Source organism: Empidonax traillii, unplaced genomic scaffold, assembly GCF_003031625.1.
Source record: "Empidonax traillii isolate 1590-97213 ecotype Southwest subspecies unplaced genomic scaffold, ASM303162v1 scaffold352:size1026972, whole genome shotgun sequence".
Classification (NCBI taxonomy): Eukaryota; Metazoa; Chordata; class Aves; order Passeriformes; family Tyrannidae; genus Empidonax; species Empidonax traillii.
The window spans coordinates 811,274-838,573 of NW_020955545.1; the positions used below are offsets into that span (position 1 = coordinate 811,274).

A 27,300-nucleotide genomic window follows, 5' to 3' on the forward strand; every position below is an offset into this window, starting at 1 on the left:
GGCCACGTCTGGGATAACTGAAAAGTGCTACATAGTGTGCTAAAGGAAATAAAAGACCTGGCAGAGCTGCAATGATGCCCGGTTGAACAGAAGAAACAGTAGACACAAAAAGCAGTCACAGAGGCATCAGTCAATAGTTAGTTTGTCATTACTTTTGCACTACTGAAATTATGTACTTTTCTCAGTATCATCACGGACATTTCCTTTACCAAGGAGTCACTTCTGAAAACAGTCATTCAATATTAAAATTTTCTTATAATCACTCCTTCCTCTAACACTGAAGAGCACTAGAGTCACTGTTCTTCTGACAATGATTTAGGAGTCTCTTACACACTACATTTAACATTACTTTGGTCACAGGCTTTAGACAAACATAAAAATACAAATGGCTCTTCCCAGAAAGCTCTTTAAGCTTGTTAAAAGAAACACTATGATTATTATAACATACTGAAAGAGTGAAAAGTCATTTCCCTACTTCAACAGTTTGCTAATTCAGCTCAGGAGCCATCAATCCCTTCCTCTGCAAGGCCTTCTTTGAGAAGGACACAAAATGCAGGACTGCAATAACTTCCTGTGTGCAGCACTCTCTCATTGCCAGCAATTACATTAGATTACCAATTTCATACATTGATGAAAATTCTTTTTATCACTAGCTAGGCCTGTACCTTGGGGCTATTTCAGAACCTTGTGGCTTTAGTTCTTAGAAACTCTTAACTCTCAGCATGTTTACCCAAAATTACTTATTTCTTTCAGTGGCAGTGCTACATTGACAGTTGTACTTAATGACCTTAAAGGTTTCTTCCAACCTTGGTGATTCTATGATTTTCCTCTGTAAAGTAACCGTGATTTCTCTTTTAAAGTTTGGGCTTGGTGATGTTTTGTTGGGGTTTTTTTTGTAGGCTTTCTTTTTTTTTTTGCTATACACCCAATAGAATTATTCAAAGCTTCAGTTGAGAACAAAAATGTATGTCAACCACTGATATACATAGGTAATTTAACAATTTGTCTAATCAAGTATGATACTGAAGCTTGAATGAATTGCCAAAACCTGATAAAAGTTCTTTCTGATTAAGAAATATTTTCATTTAGCATGGAATTTATCCAGAATTAATAACCTACCTCCTGTCTCTCTGCCCCCTACCCTTGCTTTGCTTCTCACCTCTCCTGAGAAAGCTTGGGAACGGATATAGATAAAAGTGACTGAAAAAGAAAGCAAAACTATTTCCCCCCAACCCCCATAACTTACTGACCAGCACTACGTGACCCTGTAAAGAGAGGGACAGTTTTTCAGACCAAAGATTAAGGTCTCAGTGTCCCTGCCAATAAGGGTGACAATTGTGCATAAATCAATTAATCTATCTCAGCCTGATCAAACATTTATTTTAAGACAGGGACAAGGCTTAGATGCCAAGACCTAGAGAAGGAAAACTGCAATGCAGGCTCACAGGTTGGGAGGCACCTCAGGAGCTCTCCAGCTCAGCCTCCTGCTCCAAGCAGGGTAAACTGGGGGATCAGACCAGGTTGCTCTGAGCTTTATTCAGTCAGGTCCTGAACACATCCAAGGATGGAAACTGCACCAACCCTACAGTAAACTGTTCCCTTGCTTGGCTGTCCTCGTGGCAGGCTCTTAGGTTCCTCTGAAGCAGTCTTCTCCAGCCTCTCCTCACAGGGCAAGTCCTCAAGCGTCCCTGATTATTTGAGCCTCACCTGAACTTCATCCAGTTTATCAGTATCTTTTTTGTATTGGGACCCCAGCTGGATGCAGTATCCCAGATGCAGTCTAATGAGTGCTGCATGGAGAGGGATAATGGCTTCCCTCAACCTGCTGACAATGCTCTTTTTAAAACAGCTGATCCCAAACATTTGGTACAGAGTTTCAATGCAGAAGTATGCAGCTAATCTGTAACTGCACCACCACTTTAAGACTTGCTCAAATCTCCAGGATGAGGCAGTCAGCGCTGAAATGGTGATCTAGTAGGTACTGCTCATTAATCCACAGTATCTTTAGAATACTGTGCTGTGTTTCACTAAAAATATAAAAGCCTAGAATAAGACCTATTATTCTAGTAGTAGATTGGAGTAGTCAAGGTAACAAGACATCTGCCTGCACAGGTTCACTGCCCCTTACTGTCACATACCATCTCTGAAGTTAAATATTTAATGTCAAACACATTTTAGTAATTTCTAGTGTTAGAGAGTTATACATTCAATTATACCAAGATCAGAATGAGAGAAATTAACTGCAGAAAGCATTTAGCCTTTACACAGCCACGGCAGACAATCCAAAGAAATCTGGTGCCACAAATGCCCACCTGCACGCGTGCTGTGTGCTTACCTTTGAAACTTCCCCTTTCAAAGAGAAAACTTTCCCCTACATATTGGGCTACATGTCAAAGAACTATTCCACTGTAATGAAAGTTCTTAGACATTCTTGACACAGATCCTTCAACAAATGCCCAGGCTTTTCACAGCAGAAGCCAATTCTGGCTACCTTAATTTAGCAAAACATTAGTACCTGGAAGGGGTCCATGATATCAATAATACTCAAATTCAAGATACCATATTAAGTAACATGCTATTTCTATGAAAGCCAGCTTATCCTGTTAAATCACCTAGTTTTTTTAAGTAAAAAAGTCTCACACTGACATGTAACTCCTTTTAAATATCACAGAAAGATGAAACAAGAACAACTAATTTCTGTTAATTAGAACATGAGTAATATGATTTTTTTCCCAAGATTTCTCAAACGTTTCTTCTCTTTGCTGTCTATTAACACTACCCATATCTGATCTTTCAGCTGCAAAATTAAAGAAGTCTCACTAACTAGAAGGCAATGTTATGGTGCAATCCAGGACTATGAAATCACACCCAAGTTAAACAAGGAAATGCCCTACTGAAATTAAAATCATCCTGTATCTCAGCATGTGCTTCATTGTAAACATAAAAATCAATATAAAACACATTTTGAATGAAGTTTCAAACACTCCTACAGGCTTCATATGGGACAGAAGCAAGACTACAAAAATAGAGAGCTTTACACCAATGTGGTAGGAATACTGTAGTAATTAGTTCTCATTAGAGATGTATTGATTACCATGTCATTAGAGAATCCTGACTTCAGACTACTCCCTAATAACTTTCCATAAGGTTAAACAGATACAAGAAGACAGAGTGCAACTCTTTCCATATGCCACTTTTCATTGTAATTCTAAGTAGGGAGATTATCAGGTAGCGAGAGATAAGAAGATAAAGAACAACTTTAGAATTGAATATTGATTTTATATGAAAGTTTTTTATTATTTTAAAGTTAGATAATAATTATCCAATCATATTTCTCATGAGAAACCCAACAAGCTGATCTTAATATTTTTCTTTTCAGATGATGACCACTAGCTGTTAGGACATATTTCTGATTGTCTGTTTCAAAGCTCTTACCTTCCAAAACAGAATACTACAGTGTCGACAGAAATGCAAGGTGTCCCCGTACTGCTCCTTTATTGGGTAATATTTCTGAAGTGCAAAGTACATCAGCTTCCAGTCAATGTGACCTTTCTCTGATGGAATCAAATGCCTACAAAACTAGACATAAAATTAATACCTTCCTTTAAAATTGTAATCAAATCAGGTAAACGGTGGGGGAAGGTAGAGAAAAGGTAGTTAAACTGAAGCTTTGTAACTAGAATTCTGTGAAGACAATATTCTGACATCATACATCTCTGCAAGGCAATGAGAGAGACCTGGCCACAAAAAAAAAGGAAAAAAGATGGAAGGCAAATACTAAAAATAGGAGGGTGCATATTTGCCAAGAAAAAGTAGGCCATACACAGCTGATCTAACTCTACTGTCTTGAAATGATTCTAATTATAGTTAAGAACCATTTAACAAAAACAGTATTTAGAGCTCTAAGTAATTAATTTTATACTTTTAAAAAAAAAAACACTCAGGAATGAGATTTAAAAACATGATCATGCATTATAGATCATGGCTTTCTATTAAAATATTAGCTATGGATTTAAATAATGCCCTTTTTAAAATTTATTTTAAAAGAATATACATGACTTTTTTCACATTTGGTTGAGATCTTCCTAGAAGGATAGCAATAATCAGTGATTGATGTACTTCCTGGGGACCTAATCTCCATGTAAGGATTAGCTGATGCACAACAGCTATTTCTCCCCAGCTTAATACAGCCAAGGTTTATTAAGCATGTATTTATAAAAGGCTTCTGTTCCACTCAGTGTGGATTAGTGCTAATACAGTGAGGGCTTTCTTCTTTTAGAAGACAACTCCTGTATGGGGCAAATAGCACTGCCTTTCTGATTTCAGCTACACTTCACTTGGTTTCATAGTAACTCCCCTGTTTAAAAGTCTCATTTTTTTCCAAAAGTGCTCTTCAGATATCAAGTATGTTTTTGTGGCTGTTTCAATGGTTCAACAAATGGTACACTGCAGAGGACAGAAAAAACAACCTAACAATTCTGTAGCTTATTAAGGCAGTATACTTGTAAAGAGAAGAGGCAGAATTTTAGGGAAGCAGATATTGGAAAATAAACAAAATCATTAGCTTCCTATCATTAATAACTTAGCAAGAAACTGAATGTGAACATTCAGGAACACACTGGAAACACTGTGTACAAGTGTTCTTTATGAGGCACAGGGATAGTTAATTCTACTGAAATACTGAAGAGATCTTTCTCCCAGCATTACCTTAGTATAACAGCTTCCTCTCAGACCAGTTTTGTCACTGTTCAAAAGTGCTTTGCTCATCTGCCCTCCAAATCCACTCAGCTGCTACTTAAGCTTAAATTGCTTATCCTCATAACTTCATATTGCATTCTTCTCCGCTTCTGAAGGAAGGTTTTTCAGTTTGCTTTTGCCCATTTATTTTCTCCAGGAACTTAATTTTAAAGCCTTTCATCTCACATAAAATTCTTATTTGGGTTAATTGATCTTCTTTCTTTTCTGTTATAATGATACTTAATCTGGTAGTCACCAATCAAATGGTTCCACTTCAACCTGTCAGATTTAAGAATGGGCACTTTTGCTTCCTCCATTCTGGAATGTAGCAGGACTCAAAAGTTCTTCCTCCAGTTCTGACATAACTACCACTTCCATAGGTTTATTTTCACCTAAACTGATTTTGTCCCAGCATTTATTATTGCCAGAAAATTAAGACAGTTCTGGAGTCATTCCTAGATTACTTTAATGCTCTTTATGAGGAAGTGACAGAAAAGCACCATTTCTTTTTTGTTATTAATTTCAAAATCTCCAGCATTTGTTCTATTTTTCACAGAAATCCAATTTTGGCTTCGCCAGACTAATCACGTAGCCTAAAAGTTCAAGCAATCTGTCTGACTGCCTTGGTTAGTAAAACAAGTTCTACTTTAGGTACTAAAATTAGGAACACCTTAGAGGTCTCCTCTACCACACTTGTGCAGTTTTTAAAGAAGCATTTTTTGAAAAAAAACAATTTTTAAAATAATGCAAAGAAAAAGCCCAGTAGTTATCCTAAACTCACAGACTTGCTGAATACCATAGCTAGCAGGAACCAAGGCCTCCCAGAAAAAACACCTTCTCTATTACTTCAAAATGTCAAACTTAGCTCAAACACTGTGAGTTCACACTTCATTACTGGTACATCACATCACAAAGGCTACGTTTATACAAATGTCAGAGTTTATTACCTGCTTTTCCGCAAAATGGTACTGGCAGAGTTTTTTCCACAACTGTCTGTCTTCACTAAGCATGTACAAAGTTGGGGTCACTTGACCAAGAGTAATAATGTCCCAGCCATCAGAGAACCTGTATAGGATGTTATTCAGCATGTGGAGAGGGAGATCCATAAGCGTAAGACCATTGTTGACTTGCTGGAAATAAGAGTTGAAGACTTTTAGCTACAAAACTTTGACAGCGTAAGATTCTTACTTTAAAGGTATCTCAGGTTGTTCAAAACCATTGAGTAAAATCTATGGTTAATTCTTGCCTACCATTATTCTCTAACTGCTGTTGTTGAAAGCTTAAATGATTAGAGGTACAGAAGAAGCTACAGACTGTAGATATATAACTTACAGCTTTTCTACTGTTAAAATAAACATATCCTAAATTATTTATTTAAATTTCAAATAATTTTTACAACACTTCTCACAAAATAATAGTATGCAATCTTGAAAAGTACATGTTTTCAGTATGTATATACATATAATCAATTCCACCTTTGAGATAAGTGTGCTGAAGCCCTAACTACAATAAAGATAGGAACCAATTATTTCTAATCTGTAGGATCACTACAGTTTCTCAATTTTTATTAAGAAACAAGGCACACGTCCATTTGCCTTAAGACAACTTCAGTATAGAAAAGAACACAGAATGCAGGACAGAAGATCAGAAATACAGAATGAAAGCATTTTGGAAATCAGAGGAAGAAAAGTGCAGGATAATTTCTGAAGTCTGGAGATAGTTTCCCCTCATACACAGATGACAAGTTCTGCAGGGATGTTTAATTAAAGCACTGAGAAAGTCAATCACTGAGACCATACACCTCTGGGAACTTGCGCGGGGGTAACCAGTGGCACAGCTCATACACAACTGACCCTGGAGCCCACAGTGCCAGGGGGCACAAAACCCACGAGGCTGGAGACGGTGTCCCAGCTGGTGAGGCAGGGAGCACGGGCAGAGCTGGCCCCACCCAGCAGAGCTGCCCCAGCCCAGGGCACTGGAAGCAGAGCAGCTGTGCTTCAGCGAGCTCTCGCTTCTATCGGCTTATTTCAGAGCCACCCATCTCACAGAGTAGACTTTCCATAGTGTCATCTGTTATAAACACCTCAGCACCATCGTTCTGTTGAGGAATATGTGAGCACTACAGATGCAAGATTTCACACTGGTGATTCCAGCCAACATGAAACAGCTCCAGGGGAAGTGTCGCGCTGGAAAGAAACCAGCGCAGCAGTAACTGCAGTGGTTCCCTGGCATATAAAAACTGCTGAGACCGGGTTCCCCATTTCTCCTTTCCATTCAAAAAGTAGTTGGTTTATTCAGATACCCAGCACGCACAAAAAGGACTACTTTAAAATTTCATAGCCGACAGCCAATAGGTGATACACTTGTATGATTTTACTGTGAGCAATATCTTGCAGCATTTCTTCCTCAGGAGTAACCCAGTCCAATTAAAAAAAAATTGCCTGCTTATCATCAGAAGTTTCCACTATAAAACCCTGGAACAGTGAATACCACATTCTTTGAACATGATGAGAATCCAGATGCTGAAGTTATTATACTTTTTTTTTTTAACAAAAAGCAACTGTGCTTCTGTAAAATTGCTACTTGAATATTTTCTTTCTTGATATACCTCTAAAATGCCTTTTAGATTTTTATTTCTTCAGTTGTAGAAAATTTATTTTGGAATTAAAAATTGGTATTTTTTTCCATTTCCATCTGACAATCTAGAGACAAGCATTTTGAAATTCATTTAAGTGGGAAAAACCATTATATCTATACATCTCTAGCACAAACCAGCAGCACAGACACTGTAGCAACCCTCATTAGAAAGGAGCTATTAAAACATTAGAAAAGTAAGTTGATTCCATTTCATTAGTTTCGTACTACTTCTTTAAGAACAAAGAAAACAAGTAAAACTGTTTAAAATGTATTTGAAATCCCCTCCCCCAAATATTATTTAACGTGATTTAATAACATACCTTGTTCATCTGAAGGTTTTTTAATTGTTGCTGCCACAGAAGGATAGTTTCTAATCGGCAAATCCAAATATTGATGTTCCCTACCAGCACAGATTTTCCTACGCCCCTAATCAGTATACAGAGAGTAGAACTCAGATCCTGTAGAAGATCTTTGATTAATCGTGGATTATATTGGTCTTCCATGACTGGAAAACAAAACAAACCAAATACAATTTTGGCTGAGTTAACCAAGCCAACAGTTAGCTCAAAGTAATCAACACTTTTTTTAGATGAACTAATTAAAACTCAACTGTTTGTGTACAAATAGCTGCTCTAATTCCCACTATGACATTATTCATTAATGTTGTTCCATACATGCAAGATCAATAATTAACAATTTCACAAGCAACATTTCATGCTGCACATTTAATAAACTTTATGCTAAACAACAAGTTATAAATCCAATTTCTGCTCTTCAAAGTGGATAGGATTACAGCTCCATTTAGTGGGATTGCCAGAAGGAAAAAATAAATCAGGATTATGTAATAGCTTTTAAACAAAATCAACAAAACAGATATGTATTTGAAGTTTCAGTACATCCCACAAACTTAAAACCAAACACTTTATTAATCTAAAAGCTTTCACATTTCATGAAGAGTATAATTCAGTTGTAACCAATAGTTTCTGAATAGAATCTAACTGTCTCAGTTTCACCACCCTGCTTCAATAGACATTATTCAATGACCAAGAGAAAACAACTTACTGCAATTGTGGAATGGGAGGTATGAAACCTTGTAATAAATCAACTGATACCTCAGTCACAGCAACTAAATCTGATCAAGCAGATTACAAAACCTTAGGTCTTACCCTTCCGCACAATTTTATCCAAAATGTTAAAGTAGTTCTTCTGTGCTGCACCACTCAGTGAAGTTAACTGGGATTTTGCAATTAGCTGCAAAAGCTAGGACAAAAAATTAAAATTCAGAAGAATGACAGAAGTAAAGGATGGCTTTAAATGCGCACTTTCAGTGCACACACTCACCTACAACAGCCTAGATCACACAATGGCATTTTGTGGAAATGTAAGTATAGAGTTCAGAAAAAGTAAGACAAACATGGAAAGTTTTAGGTAATCCCACTGGCATACCATGAACAACTCCTGAAGGATGTGCATTTTCAAAATACTATATGAATAGTAGTGTTTACTTCTGACAGAGCACATGACATATGGACTTTATGAGCTGTAGTGAAATAATGAAGAGAGTCTGTTTTGGAGGCTCACAAATACAAATGTGAACTTCAGTGTGGCTGGGTCCTGAAACTCCTGACAGATTTGGTGGCCAGGAACATCACCCTAAACTGATACCTGCTATCAGAGTTCCAGTTTCTGAGTGAAAGTATCATACTGGTCAAACTGAAGTGTGATGGACTTAGTGCAATACTTTCTACTCACGGAGAAGAACTACCATGCTTTACCTATACTAGGGGAAAAAAAATTTCTACATCACTCCTACGTTCAGGTCCCTGGTAGAATAAACCACAGTGATCTAATAATGAGCAGTGTACAAACCAAACCATTGTAGTAACTTTCCCTTAACTATGTCCTAGCTGTTCACATATCTCTCTCTGAAGACCCTCTGAGCAGAAGAGTGGCAAGAACAGTGGGAATGGTTTAGGGCAAAGTAACCAGAACAGCTTAAATTCTTGGTGCATGTAAATGCCAAGCTACAGCTACTAGAGGGCAGCCCTTGCTCCATTCTGGCACCTTTGCTTTTACACTTTAGATTCAGTTTTGCAGGTGGTAAGAATCATTGCCTTTTCAACAAAAAATGGTCTCAGTATGAAATATGACTGTGATGTTGTGACAGCATTACAACATTTAGAAGTGTGGCCCTGAGCTTTGCAACTGCACTTTATAATGACTAGTTCAGAACAAGTGTTCTCAACACACTGAAAAGGGAAAGCAGGAAGCAGAAACCAGCATTCCCTGCAGAGTGCTCCCAAGACTAACCTGCAGAGCCCTGCTATATAGGATAGCATGAAGTGTTGGCACAGAGGGCGAATAAAGACTAAGCCTGCCAAAAATTATATTGTATCTTCATTTCTAAAACACCAAATTGGCAATTCACTCAACATTAATTTTCTTTTGGAAAGAGGGAATACACCTGTTCTCTCCCTGATTTAATAATGTTCCTTCTGGCTTCTCTGCATGATCCCTGACAAGACACTATGTGCTATGAAAGGAGGAAATAATTTTCTTGATGTACTTAAATACAAGCAATCTAGTCTCAAAAATGGTATAAAAAGGATCTCTTTCTTGGCATTTTCAAAGCCTTTTAGTTTGATTAACAAGTTAGAACACACCTAGAGGTCTCTGGCAGTTTACCAGTTCAAGCAAATATGTATATTTCTCTTGATTTATTTAAAAAAAATCAGTTATGTTACTCAGTTTGAAGATGAAACCAAAGAAACAAATTCCACCTCATTTTAGTGAAGTTCCCAATTTCAGTTAAAGCTAATATGCAAGGACTAAGGCAATTTTAGAAGAAGTAAGGTAGCAGGAGTACAAGGATCTGGCACACAAGCTCAGTCTCATTGATGTGTGCAAAGCCACATCAATGTTGTCTACTAGAGATCATAACTTTGAATGGATCATCTGTTTACTCACATGAAAATATGTGGAAAAAAAACATATCAAATTCAATGTATCAGCATTTAACAGCTACAAAATTATCAATCTACTGCAGCACAAACAAGTGCAGAAGAACAGCTGATCCTCCTTTCTCCTCCTCACTGCCTATACTAACAGGGTCCTGGACAGACATTTACATTAAATTTAAATAATGATTGGCAGATTTTTAGTTAGTTGGAGAATCAAAATGGATCATGGTGGTCTGGGATCAAAGAAGAACAACCTAGTAGGGCTTAGTCTTTAAAAAAAAGTATTCCTGATTTATAATTTGCTATCTTTAAATGGAACAGACAAAACAGCACATATAAAAGTAATCCTGTGTTCATGCATAACTTGAGATAATCCTTAGAAAAGAAGAAATAGGAACTGCTACACTGCATTAAATGAGCTCTACACAAGAAACTGCCACCATTAGAAACTTAAGAAAAATAAATGAGAACTTATGTAAAGCAGATGGGCACAGGATGAACTGCTTCTTGTATTAGGTCTCAGTTGCAGACTGGCTTAAAATCTGAGAGAGCAGATTAAATACTGTTCTTAAAAGTCTGTGGCAACTTCACATATTAGTGACATCTGCTCAGATGTTTTCATTTGTTAGATAGAACACCACATATGTTTCTCAAGTCCACAAGTTCTACGGCTAAAGAATGAGCAGCAGCTGTCACTCAAATCAATCACGTTTATTAGCATCTTGGTAACTTTTAAGATCTTATGTACCTGTTGATAAAAGTCAGTTTGCCTCTACCACCTCAGAGGAACCGATACTAAAATTGAATTGTATCTTTGCATTTGTAAAATAATTCTAAATGTTAAAAATTTCAAATAAATTCTAAAATGTTAAAAGGATTTTGGAAGTCTGACCGCTATTTTAAATTCACCCTGATTGTTTAGGCTCTACCATTACTAGAGCAATGGTTTGGATTGCAAAGCCAAATTTCTGAATTTTAAAGTAGTGCTTTCTCAATGATCTTAAGCCTGGATGACTACACCAGCATTTTATATTCCTTGGTGAACAGAAGAAAAACTGGTCAATGTGCTTATGCTAGATTTTGCACTTTGTTCCAATCAACTGTTTTGAGCAACCCAGCCTAGGCACTGCAGCATCTAAAAAACATGTAAAATTCTAGATCTGCTTTGATTCTACCTGTTTTCCATTCAAGGTAGGCACTGAAGGTTGACACCATTTATAACACAAATCATCTTTTTTAGATACTTTTTTTTCTTCCTACTCTTCAAGGCTAAAAAGTCTGTTTCTGCTCCCAAAACAGCATTATAAAGTAATGCTCTAAACCACAACACACACAGACAAAAAAACCCCAAAGCTGCAAGCGGAATAAACCAGGCAAGTACCCTAACCACTAGCCTGGAAGCAAGTCCTTTTTGCTTTGTTTCCACATCTCTTGTTTTTCTGGGATTGCTCAGCTTCACAAGGATGGACAGAACGTGTTTTCTCTCCAAATACTCTATAGCCTAGTGGTAAGGGTGTTCTCCTGGTATGTTTATTTAATTTTGATTCGCGTCTTTTAAAGTTCTGGGTGCATTCCAACCACTACATTATTTGTGAACAGCCTCACCACTGAGCTGAACTTTAGTCCTGACATGACTCATTTTGAGCTTCCCTAGGAGCTGGGACAAGAACTTTACTATCTCAAGTTAGATGAAAAAAAACCACCCTGAGGCTAAAAGAAGATCAGTACCGCCCAGAACAGGCATTTCGAAGTGGGCAGCTGGATAGTCATTAAGGAAATTAAGACGGGAGTCTCAAGCTTTAAGGGATGTTAACAAAGATAATTGCATAGATATCTTGTCCTAGATTAAAAAAAAGTATATTTGTGATGAATTACACTTTGCTGGTTTTGGTTGTATAGAAATTATTTTGCCTTTAAAGAAAGTTCACTAAGCAGACTGATGAACAGCAATTGAAACTACTATCAGTGTTTCTCTCTAAATACTCAGCACACTGGCCATCACCATCCTCCTCAAGCTACAGGCTTTCATACAGCAGTATAACGAGTTTTCACCAAATAAAGATTACTCAGTTTAGGGTTGCTTCACGCAGTATAAATACTATATGGCAAAGATATTTATAGAGTTACAAATCATCTGCTCAGTGCAAAAATATTTATTTTGTACACACAGGCACATCAGCAAACACATTTTTATAATATGAACATACAATAAAGAGCTTACTTTGACCACATAATTGAACCTTCTGATGTCCTGAATTGCACTTGAAAAATCTAAGCGATTAAAAGCTTCTCCCAAGGTGCAATAGCCGTGTCTCTGGGAAGAAAAAAAAACACACTTTAAATGGAAAGAAACAAAAAGACAAAATTTGCCATGGATGCCATGCTCCCTGAAAATATGATGTATCTGGACTGAAGAGTTATTTACTTTCTTGCAGAACAAATGAAAACAGATCCAGACTGTTTGGAACTAACAGGTATGTAGCCAAGGCCTTTCAACTCACACTAATCATGCAGTCTGCAATCACTGGTATTTGAATGCCCCAGGAATCTACTCCATCTGCAATCACTGGTATTTGAATGCCCCAGGAATCTACTCCACTCTTGCATGGCCATGATGTTGGCATCCCGTCATGGATATCACACTCCCCATTTGCCTCAGCACAAGGAAGAACTTGCTTGTACAGCAGTCTGAGCCTACAACCGTAAGAATTATCTGATTCACATCTGAGGATAAGAGCACAGGTAGCTGCTCCTAGGACTGGAAGAACAAATGGTCTCAACATCGAAAATTTATTTTTCAGGTGCTAGAAGTTTAGGTACCTTTTTTTTTTTTTTATGTCCCAAGAGTATGAGCAATTGCATTTTCTTTTGGTATTTCTCCACAGGTGTCTTAAGGTAAATGTGGAAGCTTCAGAGGGTATCGTGAAATACTTAAGGTGGCAGTAGTAGCCCAAAATGACATGGGATCACATAAGGTGAGCACATTTAGAACCACAAAGCCACATGGGAGCCTAGAACCAAACATAATGATGCTAAAAAAACCCCAATTCCCTAACTGAAAAGAGAGATTTGCAGAGCAGTGTGCTACTATGGTTTATTAGCCCAGGAAGGAGAAGGATAAATAATTATTTGAAACTCATTCCTAGACAGACTTCCTTGGTGAATTATGTGATAGTGACAAGATGGCAGTACAAACTAACCTTCCTTTTTGTGACCCAAACAAAGCTTACCCTGGGTGCATCCCAGTGGAACAGGGGACAGTTATTTACTCACTACCGAGTGGTGGTAATTATTGCCTATCAGTTAGTGACCAAATTTGGGATTGTACTGCTTGCTAATCCAGTTCATATATCTCAGATCCAAGTGGGCTGCACACTTCACAGTGTGCACACCTTGGCTGGCTAGTTGCAGTGAAATAACACAGACAACAAAACTTCTCTTGAAATTTAAGTATTTGTGCCTATTCTCTGGCTAAAGAGTTATCAAAAGGCCAGATTAAATACATTAATATGAGAGATACATTTACTTGAACAGCTGGAAACAGATTTCTATGAAAGCTCCGCCTTTCCCAATGCATCATGACAAAATTACTAAAAAAGCATCTTCTACTTCATTTCAGCTATACACCTGCACTTGTTTTGGCCTTCTTTATTTTCAGTGCTCTCCCATGGCATGCTTTACAGGTTTCTTATGAAGACCTTCCCACTCTTGTCATTTTGCCCTAACAAACTGTATCCAGTTTAGAAAAAAATGTTTCCTGGTTGTGGGACAGCAGTTTCAAAATCAAGTAAGATTACAATCTGTAAGAAAAACTAGAGCCTCTGTATATTACGTTTTAGCTTAAATTGTTGCTCTGAATGTTTTGGTTCAACTATGCTTATTCTTGCTACTTTTTGATCCTGCTACTTTTTTTAACTTTTTAGTCTAAGCTTTTGAATTTACATGAAGAATTTCTTGAAAAGATTAGTGATTAATTCTAACTATCCACAGTTAGTTTTTTATAACTCCCCCCCCCCCAAAAAAAAAAACCTGAGAAGTCAATGGTCAAATATTAGAAGACAACCAAAATATTTTTTTCATTCTCTGAATGGACAAGAAACGCAAGCAAATACCACACATCCCTAGCAAACCAAATTCTAGAGAAGAGAGGAAGAAGTAATCCCAACATATAGGTTATGCAGAACAGCAATGAGAGATTTTAGGAGATTTGTGGTTTGGCCTGAACGTAGTTTGAAAACTCAGCCTAACAACCCTATGATTCAAAACACCATAATGACTGGTGACAGTCTGTCATCTCCCCTTCCTTCTTACCCTAAATTTGAGATGGCACAAAGGGACAGAGCAAAAAGAGGGCTTTGAATCTGGTGAAAGGCTTTACAATTACCTTCAGATGCAGAAGGGCAGTCTCTGGGTCACTGATCTACAAGGTGAAGTCTTCCAGTGTGTCCTCTACCTAAGCTCTCTCTACAATACCATGCTCTTCCTGAGTACAAAGTTCTGTATGGTCTCTCTTAGCCCATAAATGCAAAGCCAAATTTTGCCTGCATGACTGCAGTCATTGCACTCACCTGCTTCCCTCTCTCCATGGCATTACTATGTGGATGCAAAACACCCTTGCTGGTGTTCAAGTTCCACCCATCCCAGATAACCACAGGAATCAACATAGGAACGAAACTCAAACTTCAAGACAGTTTACATAAAATGGATGTATTCTAACTCTTGGCTTTCCAAGAGTTCATCCCAAGATTTTTCATGTTCCTTTTACAGTTGCATGATACAGTTTATATCCAAAACTGAAAGCATCTGGTCTTTGTTGAATGTAAAGGTCCTCTCTGTAAAGTTCAAAACTGAAATTTTAATTACTTACATTCAAATGTACACCAAAATTCCAAATATCAGATAGCTGCCTGCAAGCAGCTTCTTTGGAGACTCTTATCTGGTTTTGCACTTCCAATTTTAGTTCAAAGACAGACAGTACAAAGCCAGATGGGCTTGGATAAGTAGTGGAGAACTGTATGTCCATCCTTGCAAGTTCCCACATCTCTGCCACAGTGACCCATGCAAAAGTCACTTTGCCAGCTGCCTTTGCCTCACCATGTACAGGTGTGCTATGCTGCCAGTGAAGAGGGAGTTAAATATAACCCCTAAGACACATAGCACAAATGCTTTTTTTCAGTATACAGTCTGTCAATTAAGATTCACAAATGTTGCAAGAATTGACCCAGAGCATGCAGACTTACTTCCTTGGTGCTTTCTTTATGAACATAAATCCACTTTTCGCGATAAAAACCTAAAATAAAATCAAAATACAAGGATTTTAGGCTTCCCCATTAGTTAACGCCTTCTAGAAAGAAACTGAACAGACAATCTTCAATAAAATGCTTCATAAGATAGGAGAGATGGCAGAACAGTTTTAATGGAGAAAGTTTAAAAAGGCTGGAAAGGATTACTAAAATTTTTTAAAACTTATGTACTTCAAGAAAATAATGGAAGCATTATATAACTAAAAAAAACCAAAACCAAAACAAACCCCCAAAAACACAGGAGTGAATTATCTTTGGATCTTTGAAAAAAAAACCACAATCAATGATCAATACCACAGCTTCAATCGAGACATATCACTTTTGACATGAGAATTTGTCACCAATACAGAAGTAAACATAATTTGGAAGGCTATTCTATGGGTGAACATAAATGAACAACTATAACAACATTTTTCTGAAGCTACATGAGTCTTCTAAAATAAGTTTAACAAACCCAGGCGTACATTGTGAATCCGCATTATTCCTAAAATGATCCTTTTTCCTTTTCTTGGCTGCAAACTCACAGTCTTCAGTACTGTATACTTCTTTTTCATCATCCCCAGTTATGATGCTGAAATAAAAACATCTAATTAGAACAGCAGTGATTAAATATTTAAGATGCATACAGCTTACAATTTTCTGCATTAAAGTCTACCAGCTGAAAAAAGCCCACTGTATTCTTAATTAAGATCCTCTACCTGTCTATAGCAACAAGTATCTTGAGAGAAGCTGTCGTGTTCTTTTCTTCCCAGTGCAGTTGAAATTTGTGTCAAAGTGATTAAATACACAGAAGTATCTTCCTAAAAGGTATTTTCTAAGTCATTACTGACATTTAGGGAGGAATGCTAAGGAGTCAGTACCAGCTGGACAACTGCAAAGCTTTCCAAAGCTCTGATGTACAAAAACTCATTATTTGAATTGGACCAAGCCTTGAAAAACTGCACAGGTATAAAAGTCAGTGCAGAATTGTTGCACACCCTTGCATAGGCAGAAAGCCAGTAAAGACAGACATCTCTTACTACTGTCACCTTTGAGGCAAAGAAAGTTTTGCTTTTAACAAATGCTTGAACCACAACACCGTAAATAATATAGGTGTCATGGTACTGTTTTACCAATGATTTGTACAGCGTCAAGAACCAAGTGGTCTGTCTCTGCCAGAGAGACTCAACTATACCTGTCACTTCTGACAGATAACTATGTAACCCCACACTGAGGACTACACCAAATAATTATGTATAAAGTGCACAGACAATGTGAACATACATAAAAAAATATACGGAAATAAACTATTAAATTTTTTTTTTGATAAAGTAACCTTTCTAAAATTTACATACATTTAAAAACTGCCCGTACTACAGGGAATGTACACAGTTTCATAAAATTTTCTTTCCATTTTTGCAGATAACTCTAAGGACCAGCAACACAGATAAGAATGGGTGTTCATTTTTCTAGCACTGAGAAGGAAGATACTTCATATGAAGGCTATGGTCTTGCACAGATAACCATAATAATGAAGGATATGTGGTAGTGAAGTTTAACTGTAAGACTACTTTATTTCCCCAGTATTGTTCTTTGACAACAAAGTTGAATACAAAGCCCCTCACATTTGTTGCTGGGTTTAATCTCAGTTTGCCAGATGAAGCTATTTATCAATGTCACTTTGAACTTCAAATTAAAACAACTGAACACTATAAACCGAAGAACAGGAGTTTATTCAAAAATAACCTGTATTTGGCCATTAAGTTGTAAAAATTACATTATTTTAGTTTATTGCTACTAGCTTATACAGTTAAAATTTTCACACCTGAATCATCTGTTAGGGAGGATAACTAAACAACACTGTAAAAAAGCTCTGTTTTTTTGATTGCTCCTATCAGTAAATGCTAGCTCAGCTTAAAGATACACAAGTTGAGAAGACTCAGAAATCAAAAGTTAGTTTCATCTTAGCTTTTCTTTTCTGGGATTTAAACCTAACATAACTCTGCATTCAGACAGTGCTCCATCCAAGGTCAGCACCTTAGTTTACACCTTACTATTTTTAAAGCAGAGAATAAAGACTCAACACTTTCAATATTCTATGGAACAGTGCCAAGAATCACTTCTGGTCAAACAGCAAAAAAGTTCAGAGAGAAGAAACCACCAGCAGGCAAAAGCAAAGCAACTGACAAAAGCACAACATCAACAAGTTATCTGATTATGTAACATTCCAATCCATGAGGTTTCTGGTTTTTTTCCAAAGCTATCATAAAGGAAATGTCTTTTTAAGCTCACTAAAAATTAGTTTAATTGTCTTTTAACATATTGGCTGCATCACCACGTCATGTGAGAATTTATTGCAGAATCTGAAGAGTTGCTGCAGAATCAGAACTAGAGCCCAAAACTCCCAGAGCTTTATCATCCTAACAACAGACAGAGTATGGGAGGCTGCATTCCCAAAGGCCTGCCTTGAAAAGGATGGTTAAACTGTAGAGGTTCCTTCTTTTGTTCCTGGAGAGAAAGCATCTCTAGAAAGTAATGTAGAGCAGTAACATACCTGAAGTGATTTAAAGCCCACTCCTGCCTCCCAACAACAGAGAATTCCTCAAACATCAGATAAACAAGCAAGGCAGATTAAGTACAATCAATAAATCAAAGCATACACTGAGTTGGAAGGGACCCACAGAGACCATTGAGTCCAACCCTTAGCCCTGCACAGGACAACCCCAAGAGTCACACCATGTGCCTGAGAGTATTGTCCAAACTCTTCTTGACCTCTATCAGGCTTGGTGCTGTGATCACTTCCCTGGGGAGCCTGTTCCAGTGCCCAACCACTCTCTGGGTGAAGAACCTTTTTCTAATATCCAACCTAAACCTCCCCTGACACAACTTCAGGCCATTCCCTCAGGTCCTGTCACTGGTCACCACAGAGAAGAGATCAGTGCCTGTCCCTCCTCTTCCCCTCACAAGGAAGTTGTAACTGCAGTGAGGTCTCCTCCCAGTCTCCTCCAGGCTGAACAGACCAAGTGACTTCAGTCACTCCTCATACAGCTTCCCCTCAAGGTTCTTCACCATCTTTGTTTCATTCCTTTGGACACTCTTCAATAGCTTAATATCTTTCTTATATTGAGGTACCCAGAACTGCACACAATATTCAAGGTGAGGCTGCCCCAGTGCAGAGCAGAGTGGGACAATCCTCTCCCTCGACCAGCTGGCCATGCTGTGCCTGATGCCCCCCAGGACACAGTTGGCCCTCCTGGCTGCCAGGACACTGCTGACTCAGATTCAGCTTGCCAATGACCAGGACCCACAGGTCCCTTTCTATGGCACTGCTTTCAAGCATCTCATTCCCCAGTCTGTACAAACATCCAGGGTTGTCCCATCCCAGGTGCAGAATCCTGCACTTCCCCTTGTTGAACTTTATGTGACTGGTGATCGCCCAGTCCTCAAATTTGTTAAGGTCTCTCTGCAGGGCCACCCTGCACTAGAGGGCATCAGCAGCTCCTCCCAGTTTTGTGTCATCTGCAAACTTGCTTAGTATCCCTTCCAGTCCTGTGTCCAAGTAATTTATGAAGATGTTGAAGAGCACAGGGTGCAAGACGGAGCCCTGTGGAACCCCATTAGTGACAGGTCAACAGTCTGATGTTACCCCATTTGCTATTACCTCTCTGTGCTCGACCCGTGAGCCAATTGCTCACCCACCCCATGATGTGTTTATCCAGCTGTGTGCTGGACATCTTGTCCAAAAGGATCCTGTGAGAGACAGTATCAAAAGCTTTACTGAAATCCATAAAGATGACATCAACTGGCTTCCCTTGATCAACTAGGTGGGTTACTCTGTCATAAAAGGAAATTAGGTTTGATAAGCAGGACTCGCCTCTCATGAAGCTGTGCTGGCTGTGACCAATGACCGTGTTATCTCTCAGGTGTTTTTAGTACCTCCCAGAATAATCTTCTCCATAACTTTACCAGCCTGTAGTTTCTGATCCTCCTCCTTGCCCTTCTTGAAAACTGGGACAACGTTCACCAGCTTCCAGTCACCTGGGACCTCTCAGGAAGAAATTGTTAAGACGAAAAGGATATTTCAAACACCTTTTAAATTTGCCTGTGACATTCCTGGAATTCTTCACATCTTTTTAGAGAGAAGACAAATTGGACTGTTACTTCTGAGGATGTCCTGATATGATGGTTTATTTCCTCATGTTCTGTCCCACTTCATGTGGAGAGTCTTTCCCTACTTATCTGTAAACACCACCACTCTTCTTGACAAACCTTAAGTCTGAAAGCAAGGAATGAAAGCAAGAGTTCCACAGACATTAGAATAATGGGACAGAAACAGAGGCAGTTCCCAGTAACTACGAGTGTTTGTTCCTTTCAGAAACCTGCAGAGCTGCTTGGTGAGTAATAAAGCTGCTCTACCACTGCAAAAGCAACCCCTGTCCCCTTCAAACACTAAGCTACGACACAATAAACCAAATCAAAAGCTGCACGTGCCATATGGTGTAACAAAAGCCTTAATGAAATGTGTTTATCTTAATAGTGCACATGACATCTGAGTGCACCTGGAAGGATTTAAATACACACATAATACTGCCAATTTACAGCTATCCTTACTTTCTTGTCTTGATGACACACTCCAAAAAAAATTGCACCAAAGCTCTTAAAAGCAAAGTATCTGGTGTTCTTAGAACTACAATATTTTAGATAAAGCATGTAAGAACTTCAGCTTTTTCAAAAAAAAGTAATTTCACAGCAGTATTTAACTTTTTGGGTATGACACTTAAAATGATGGAAAATACGACAGGGCTGTCTGAGCTCCAACTATTCTTCCTTACCCTCTTGCTTCTTTTCACATGGCCCTCAAGTCACACAATTACATACAGAGACACACTAAGTGCTTTAGAAGAGACTCAAAGCCAGTTACAGCTTGACCATGCATGAAAAATCCTGAGGTAAGTGCCTGCACTAAATAACATCACAGTGTATTTGTCAAAATATTTTACACTGCATTCCACAGTACGAAGGCCTGCACACGCCAGAAGAGAACCCCAGGCCTGGGTATATGCTGGGTACTGACTGGACAGGAAGCAGTTTTGCAGGAAAGGAGCCAGGAGTCTTGTGGATAAGTACCTGAAAACAGGTCAGCAGTGTGCCCTTGTGTTGTATTAGGCCAACTGCACCCTGGTTTGAGTTAACAAAAGTGTATCCTGCAGACTGGAAGAAGTAATCATCCCTCTTTATTTGGCATGAGAAACTGCATCTGGAGTACTGTGTCTACTTTGGGGCTCCCCAATACAATAAAAACATTGTCATACTGGAATAAGTCCAGTGGGGATTTACCAAGGTACTGGAGCACATGATGCATGAGGGTAAGAGAACTGACCTTATTCAGTGTTAAGAGCTGGTGGTAGAGGGAAACCTGATTGCTGTTGATTTCTAATATGAGAATATAAATAAGATAGAGCTAGACTGTAAGGTATGGGGAAGTGGACAGTGCTAAGTCAAGTGGTAATGGACACAGTATGTGGTAAGAAATTCTTACTAGGCTGAGGGCAGGGGCAAGAAGGGATGACACAACACAGGACAGGACAACAGCAGACTAAAAAGTAACATTGAGAGTAACAGAACTTAAAACAGGAGCCCAGAGAAGAACTCCCATTCTTGGAAACACACAAAGCTGAACTGGGCAAAGCCCTGTACAACCAACATCAGCTGGCCTTGCTTTGGGTATGTGTTTCGACCAGATGGCGCTCAGAGGTCATTTACACCCTAAATTGCTCTATAATGTTGTGCAAATAGACATTAATTGCTGCACAGCAGCAGAAGTTAACTCACAGACAAATAGTTCAAGCTGCAATCAGATTCAAAGTTCAAGGTGTAGTGAAATTATTCCAAAGTAGTGCTACTATGCCAAGAAGTATCAACTTGAATTCCTTAGTCTAAATTTGGACAACATACATTTTTAACTGAATAGACAGAAATAGAATTAAAAAAAAAAAATTAAAGCTGCAAAGTTTGGCTTTGCTATGTAGGAGATGTTTAAGATGAAGATGGGGAACCATTACAGATGAGGGTGCCTGCTGCAGACTAGCCTGGCCTCTAAGCCTGCGATTCTGACAAATTGGCAAGCTAGACTAAGAAACCCAAATCATGAGACACTGCATGGAAAATATTTTCCTCCTTAGTGCATTTCATGACCAGTCCCTTCAAACTGAAGTATTTATTTTAGTCCTGAACTTTAAAATCCGGTATTTTTGCTCTAAGAAGCAATAAAAATACCTCACCTTGTTCTCTGGAGAAAAGATATATAAATATAGATACACAATTACAAGCAGAAGAGCAGAAGTCTTAATGGTATTCACAAAGACAATGATAATTTCTTTCATACTTCTCAGGCAATATTAATTAAAGCAACCCACAAGATGCAATTATTTGGCAACTGTGTAAATAGCTTCAAAAATAAATTAGATTTCCTCTAATTTGCCAAGTATATTATTAAAGGTATGAAAGAGAGAAGAAAAGATTTTTTTTTTTCAAAGGTATTTAAGGCAACTTTTATGTTGGAGGCTTACTGAACATTTTTGGAGCGTTTAGTATCCACAGTGGCCAGACTGTGTGGAAAAAGAAGCCCAAATATGATCAGTGACAGATGAACACAAAAGGAAAAAGGGCATGAAGAAAACAATAGGTCAAGACAAGCTTAATAATAATTCTTCACTGCTTAATAACTCCCTTGAGGATTATTTCACAAATTTAGAAAACACAGGTGTATGACTACAGCAAGCCTCAGCTTGTCAATAAATTCCCTCTAAATCAGATGAGTTATCATATCATTTACTGGACTAACAATATAACACTGAATGTTCCCTTTCCTCATTATGAGCACATTATGCTCTAATTTTTGACGAAGAACGCTATCCCTGAGAATTACTTCTTTGTGGAGAAACTGAGTAGAAATTTGTTTTGACAAAACTATTTATATCACACCAGTCTGTGGGCATTTGCAACAAGTATTATTTTATTTATCTAAGCTCTTTCTCATCTGTTTTACAGGAGAACATACAGTTATATATTGCATAAGAGAATAAGCATTAAGCTACCATTGACTGTATATTTGGAGTAAAGGTCTTATATGACTGCCATAAACAGAACTAATTCAACACTTACTCAGCAGAAAGTCTTCATTCACTTCCTGGTAACAGTTCAATATGCCTGTTGCACTTTCAGTAAGTATTACCTTTACCTTTAAATAGTACTAGACAGGCTTTTTTAATTTTTTTTTGTTTGGTTTGGGGTTTTTTGTTGGAATTTTGTTGTTGGGGGGGTTGTTTGTTGTTTTTCTGTTTTGTTTTTTCTCATTTGTTTGGTTTTTGTTTGGGTTTTTTGTTTGGTTTGCCTTGGGGTTTTTTTACATATTTTTTATTTCATTATTTTTAAAGACATAGAAGGTAAGAAGTGCCCTGGCTGCCTAAAATAAGCAACTCAGGAAGCAGTGACAAAACACAGACAATCTCCATAAGGGTCTCCTACCTGCCTAACTAAACAAAATACATGGCTGCATTTGCATAGAGATGATATCAGCTACCACAAACAGTTGCACTGTGATGCCCTCCCACCTTGCCATTAACTCATGCAGAATTAATTACTTATTTTTCTTTTTAACTTACACAGCGTGGCTGATATCATTCAGCTGATTATTCCCATCCTCAAGGGAAGGAGTGAAAGGTTCACATCGTTTCCATCCATCTTCTGTTTTAACCCATCTCCATCCAGGGGATCTCCAGTCTTGGCCCAAAAATGGCATGGTTTCTCTGTAAGCAGGAACAAGAGACTCTTCGTGTATTATTTATTAATAAAAGTTGCAAAACTTCTTGCCATTATTTCAGTTTTCTCTTTAACCTTAAAAAAAAATATTACCTTGATGAAAGTTCTCTGTAGAGTATCCTTTTAAAGAAACAGATTCAGTGGTTTAAGTATATTTTTTATTCTCTAACCTCATTCTTCTTATCTTTAAGCATTTATTAGATCAAGGTAGGCTTCCTAGTTCTTTAGAGAACAGGAAAAGAATGGTGGTCCAGGAAAGCAATTATTCCAAAAGAAGCAAAATTGTATCCTCTGTAATCTGCTTTGCCATGATCAAACAGATTCCTGGTTTTTATACATGAATAATAAATGGTTGTTAAAAAGATTGATAGTCCACAAATTCAATGGTGATCCTTTTATTTTTTTTAAGGCTTAGAAATACTGAGTTTGTGCTACACTGTGTAGTCAGTTAGGGAATTTTCATTTTCCCCAACATTTTTTCAGTTGTTGTTGAGGGTCACCTCCCGTGCCAGGCTACTGAACAGATACCAGGACAAAAAGAAGACTGCAACATAAAGTCCACTGTGACACGTCTCCCAAAATCTCTACAAACAGATGCAAGGTATGTCATTCAAACAATGTTCTGCTACCTTTTTTCAAAAGTGAGATTCACTTCTGACACATTAAGAATGAGAACAAAGCAGTTTTCTACACTTTGAAGGCTTTGACCTTGACAGCTTTTGCTGCCTTCTTCCCGTTCATCACACAAACTTGTTGCTCCTGAGTTTAACAAGGGATTTCACATGCAGGCTATAGAGGAAAGATAACATTATCATATTTGAAACATGTTAATATATAATACCAACAGCTTTGGTCCTAACAAGTATGTGTTTTCTAACACTTTTCCAAACTGAAAAAAATATTAGGCCACATCAGTCAAGCATCACTATGAATTTATTTACCCATCTGTACTCTTGACCAGCATTTGCCCAATATATTAGTTACAACAGGAGAGGGCATAGAAGCATAAAAAGCCAGAAGAAATACAAATTGAGTGAGCCAACTGAGTTTTCCTTTAACTAAAAATCTGTATACTACACAAAACAAAGTGCATTGCCTATGCCTCAGCACTGACTAAAGTCCCCTTCCTACTCATAACTCAGCCTTGCTCTACATCTACCAAGAACCTTCTCCAAAAATTACCACATCCTTTCCCCCAGTTACCACAAACTCCATTCATGCCTATCTGCTTTTCCAATCCTTATATTGCTTCCTAGGAGTAATATGAACACAACACACTTTTTTTTCCAAGTTGTTTTCAACTTGACTGATTTCCCACTGACTGATCACAGAATGGTTTGGGTTGGAAGCAACCATAAAGATTACCTAGTCACAATCCCCCTGCCGTGGGGGGTTCCACTAGACCATGTTGCTCAAAGCCTCATCCAGCTTGGGCTTGAACACTGACAGGGATGGGATACTCAACACTTCTCTGGCCAACCTGTCCTAGTGCCTCTTCACCCTCACAGTAAAGAATTTCTTACTAAAACCTAATCTAAATGTACCCTCTTTCAGTTTGATGCCATTCCAAAGTGCCTCTTCAGCTTTCTTGTAGCCCTCCCCTTAAGTACTGGAAGCCTGCTGGTGGTCTAGAGGGTAAAGGCGCTGCGCTGTCACCGCCGAGGCCCGGGTTCAATTCCCGGTCGGGGCCACTCCCCGGGCAGATGGAGCTCGTTAGCCCTGTAAGGCAATCCATCTACGTCCTGAGGACCTCGCTGCCACCGTCCAAGCTCGCTTGGCCCCGGCAGATGAACCTCAGGATTAAAGGGTGGGCTCAGTTCCGCGCACACTGTGTCTCACCTAAAAAATCCAATGCGCAGGCTGGAAGGTGTAAAGACCTTCCCCGGTTCTTCGTTTGCGAAGACTGGCCATTACTTACTTACTTACTGGAAGCCTGCCCTACAGGCCTTCCCAGAGCCCTCTCCTCTCCTGGATGAACAATGCCCCCTCTCAGACTGCGTTTATGGCAGAGGTGCTCCAGCGCTCTGAGCGTCTTCATGGCCCTCCTCTAGACTCGAACAGACTGACATCCTTCTTATGCTGTAGGTCCCAGAGCTGGATACAACACTGCAGGTGGGGTATCAGGAGAGTGGAGTACAGGGGGAGAGTCACCTCCCCTGATCCACTGGCCACACTTCTTTTGATGCAGCCCAGAATACTTGCCTTTCTGATCTGCAAGTGTACACTGCTGGCTCGTTGAGCTTCTTGTCAGCTGAGTCATTCTCAGGGCTGTTCTCGATCCATTCTCCACCCAGCCTGTATTTGTGCTTGGGATGCCCCACCCAGCTGCAGGACCTTGCACTTGGCCTTGTTGAACTTCATGAGGTTTGCATGGACCTCTGTCCTGTCAAGGTCGGTCCCTCTGGGGGGCATCCCTTCCTTCCAGCGTGTCAGCTGCACCACACACCTGGTGTCATCCACAAACTTGCTGGAAGTGCACTCAGTCCCACTCTTCATGTCCCTGACAAGGGTGCTAAACAGTCCCAATACCAAACACTGAGGAATGTCACTTGTCACTGGTCTCCCCTTGGACATTGAGCCGTTGACTGAAACTCTTTGAGTGCAAACATCCAGTCAATTCCTTACCCACTGAGTGATTCATCCATCAAATCCATGTCTCTCCAGCTTAGAGACAAGGAAGTTGTGTGGGACAGCATCAAAGGCTTTTCACAAGTTCATTTAGATGACATCAGCTGCTCTTCCCTCATCCGCCAACGCTGTAACCCCACAGTAGAAGGCCACCAAATTTGTCAGGCAGGATTTGCTCTCAGCAAAGCCACGCTGGGTCCCATCCTCGTGCACCCTACTGAGATTCCAACACCCCACTCCTCCAGGCAGGCTCCACACCCTTCGGTCTTGCCCTTCGCCCCAGGCCCATCAGCTCATCCTGACTACAACACCTTGTCCCAAACTCCTTCAGCTCCGCACGCCTCTAAGAGCGAGTCCCCAACCCCCCAAGCCACGACTGCCCACGCTCAGGCTCAAAGCCCCTCACACACAGAGCGGGGCTGCGTGTGCGGGGTTCACACACAGAGCCGAGCACGCTCCCCGGCGGGGCTCCCCCGGCGTGGCTCCCCCGGCGTGGCTCCCCCGGCGGAGCTCCCCTCACTCACCTTCCCTCCCCGCCCGGCGCTCGCACCGGGCCAGCCGCTGTTGCCGGAAGTACCATGGGCCGCGCTGGCCCCGCCCCCGCAGCGCTGATTGGTCCCCTCCCGCCGCGCCTGTTGCTACCCGGCAGCACGGGCCGCCATTGGTCGAGCGGGGAGGGCCTGGCCCCGCCCACCGCGGGCCGGGAGCGTCACGTGAGCTGCGGGTGCGGCGCGCACGTGCCAGTGTTTTGGTGGGCGGGGGCGGGGCGCAGGGCGCGCGCGGGGCGGGGCGTGCCGGGGTGACCCCTCCGGAGTGACCCCTCAGTGTGACCCGGGGTGACCCCCACCCCTCCAGTGTGACCCCCACCCCAGTGTGACCCCCCCCTCCCCGGTGTGACTGACCCCCACCCCAGGGTTACCCCCCGTTTGATCCCCCGGTGTGACCTGATGTGCCCCAGTTTGGCCCCTTCCTCCCCTAGTGTGATCCCTCCCGCAGTGTGATTCCACCCTGGTGTGACACCCCCAGGCTGACCAGTGTGCCTGGTGTGACACCCCCTCCCACCCCCTACAGTGTGACCCCCCGGTGTGACACGATGTGCCCCAGTGTGACTCCACCTCTGGCATGATCCCCCCCGGTGTGACCCTCCAGTAAGTCTGGTGTGTCCCTCCCAACTGTGACACCCCTTGGTGTGACCAGTGCACCCTAGTGTGACCCCCTTCATGTGGCCCCCCATG

The 27,300-nt window shown here is 40.0% G+C and overlaps 1 protein-coding gene across 3 annotated transcripts in view; it reads right to left on the reverse strand.

Moving 5' to 3' along the window:
* The window catches only part of FBXO25 (F-box protein 25), a 39,909-nt gene extending 13,258 nt beyond the window's left edge, over window positions 1–26,651 (reverse strand). For all 3 annotated transcript variants that reach the window (XR_003572187.1, XM_027892428.1, XM_027892427.1), the window contains exons 1-9: window positions 26,578–26,651; window positions 23,281–23,426; window positions 16,102–16,208; window positions 15,575–15,624; window positions 12,556–12,648; window positions 8,541–8,634; window positions 7,695–7,879; window positions 5,685–5,867; window positions 3,436–3,579 (exon numbers count right to left, since the gene is read on the reverse strand). Coding sequence is in view for 2 of the 3 variants with exons in the window: in XM_027892428.1 (XP_027748229.1) it covers window positions 3,436–3,579; window positions 5,685–5,867; window positions 7,695–7,879; window positions 8,541–8,634; window positions 12,556–12,648; window positions 15,575–15,624; window positions 16,102–16,208; window positions 23,281–23,417 (993 nt within the window). In the remaining variant the exon portion in view is untranslated. The remainder of the gene's footprint in view (window positions 1–3,435; window positions 3,580–5,684; window positions 5,868–7,694; window positions 7,880–8,540; window positions 8,635–12,555; window positions 12,649–15,574; window positions 15,625–16,101; window positions 16,209–23,280; window positions 23,427–26,577) is intronic.
* Between the last annotated feature and the right edge of the window lie 649 nt (window positions 26,652–27,300).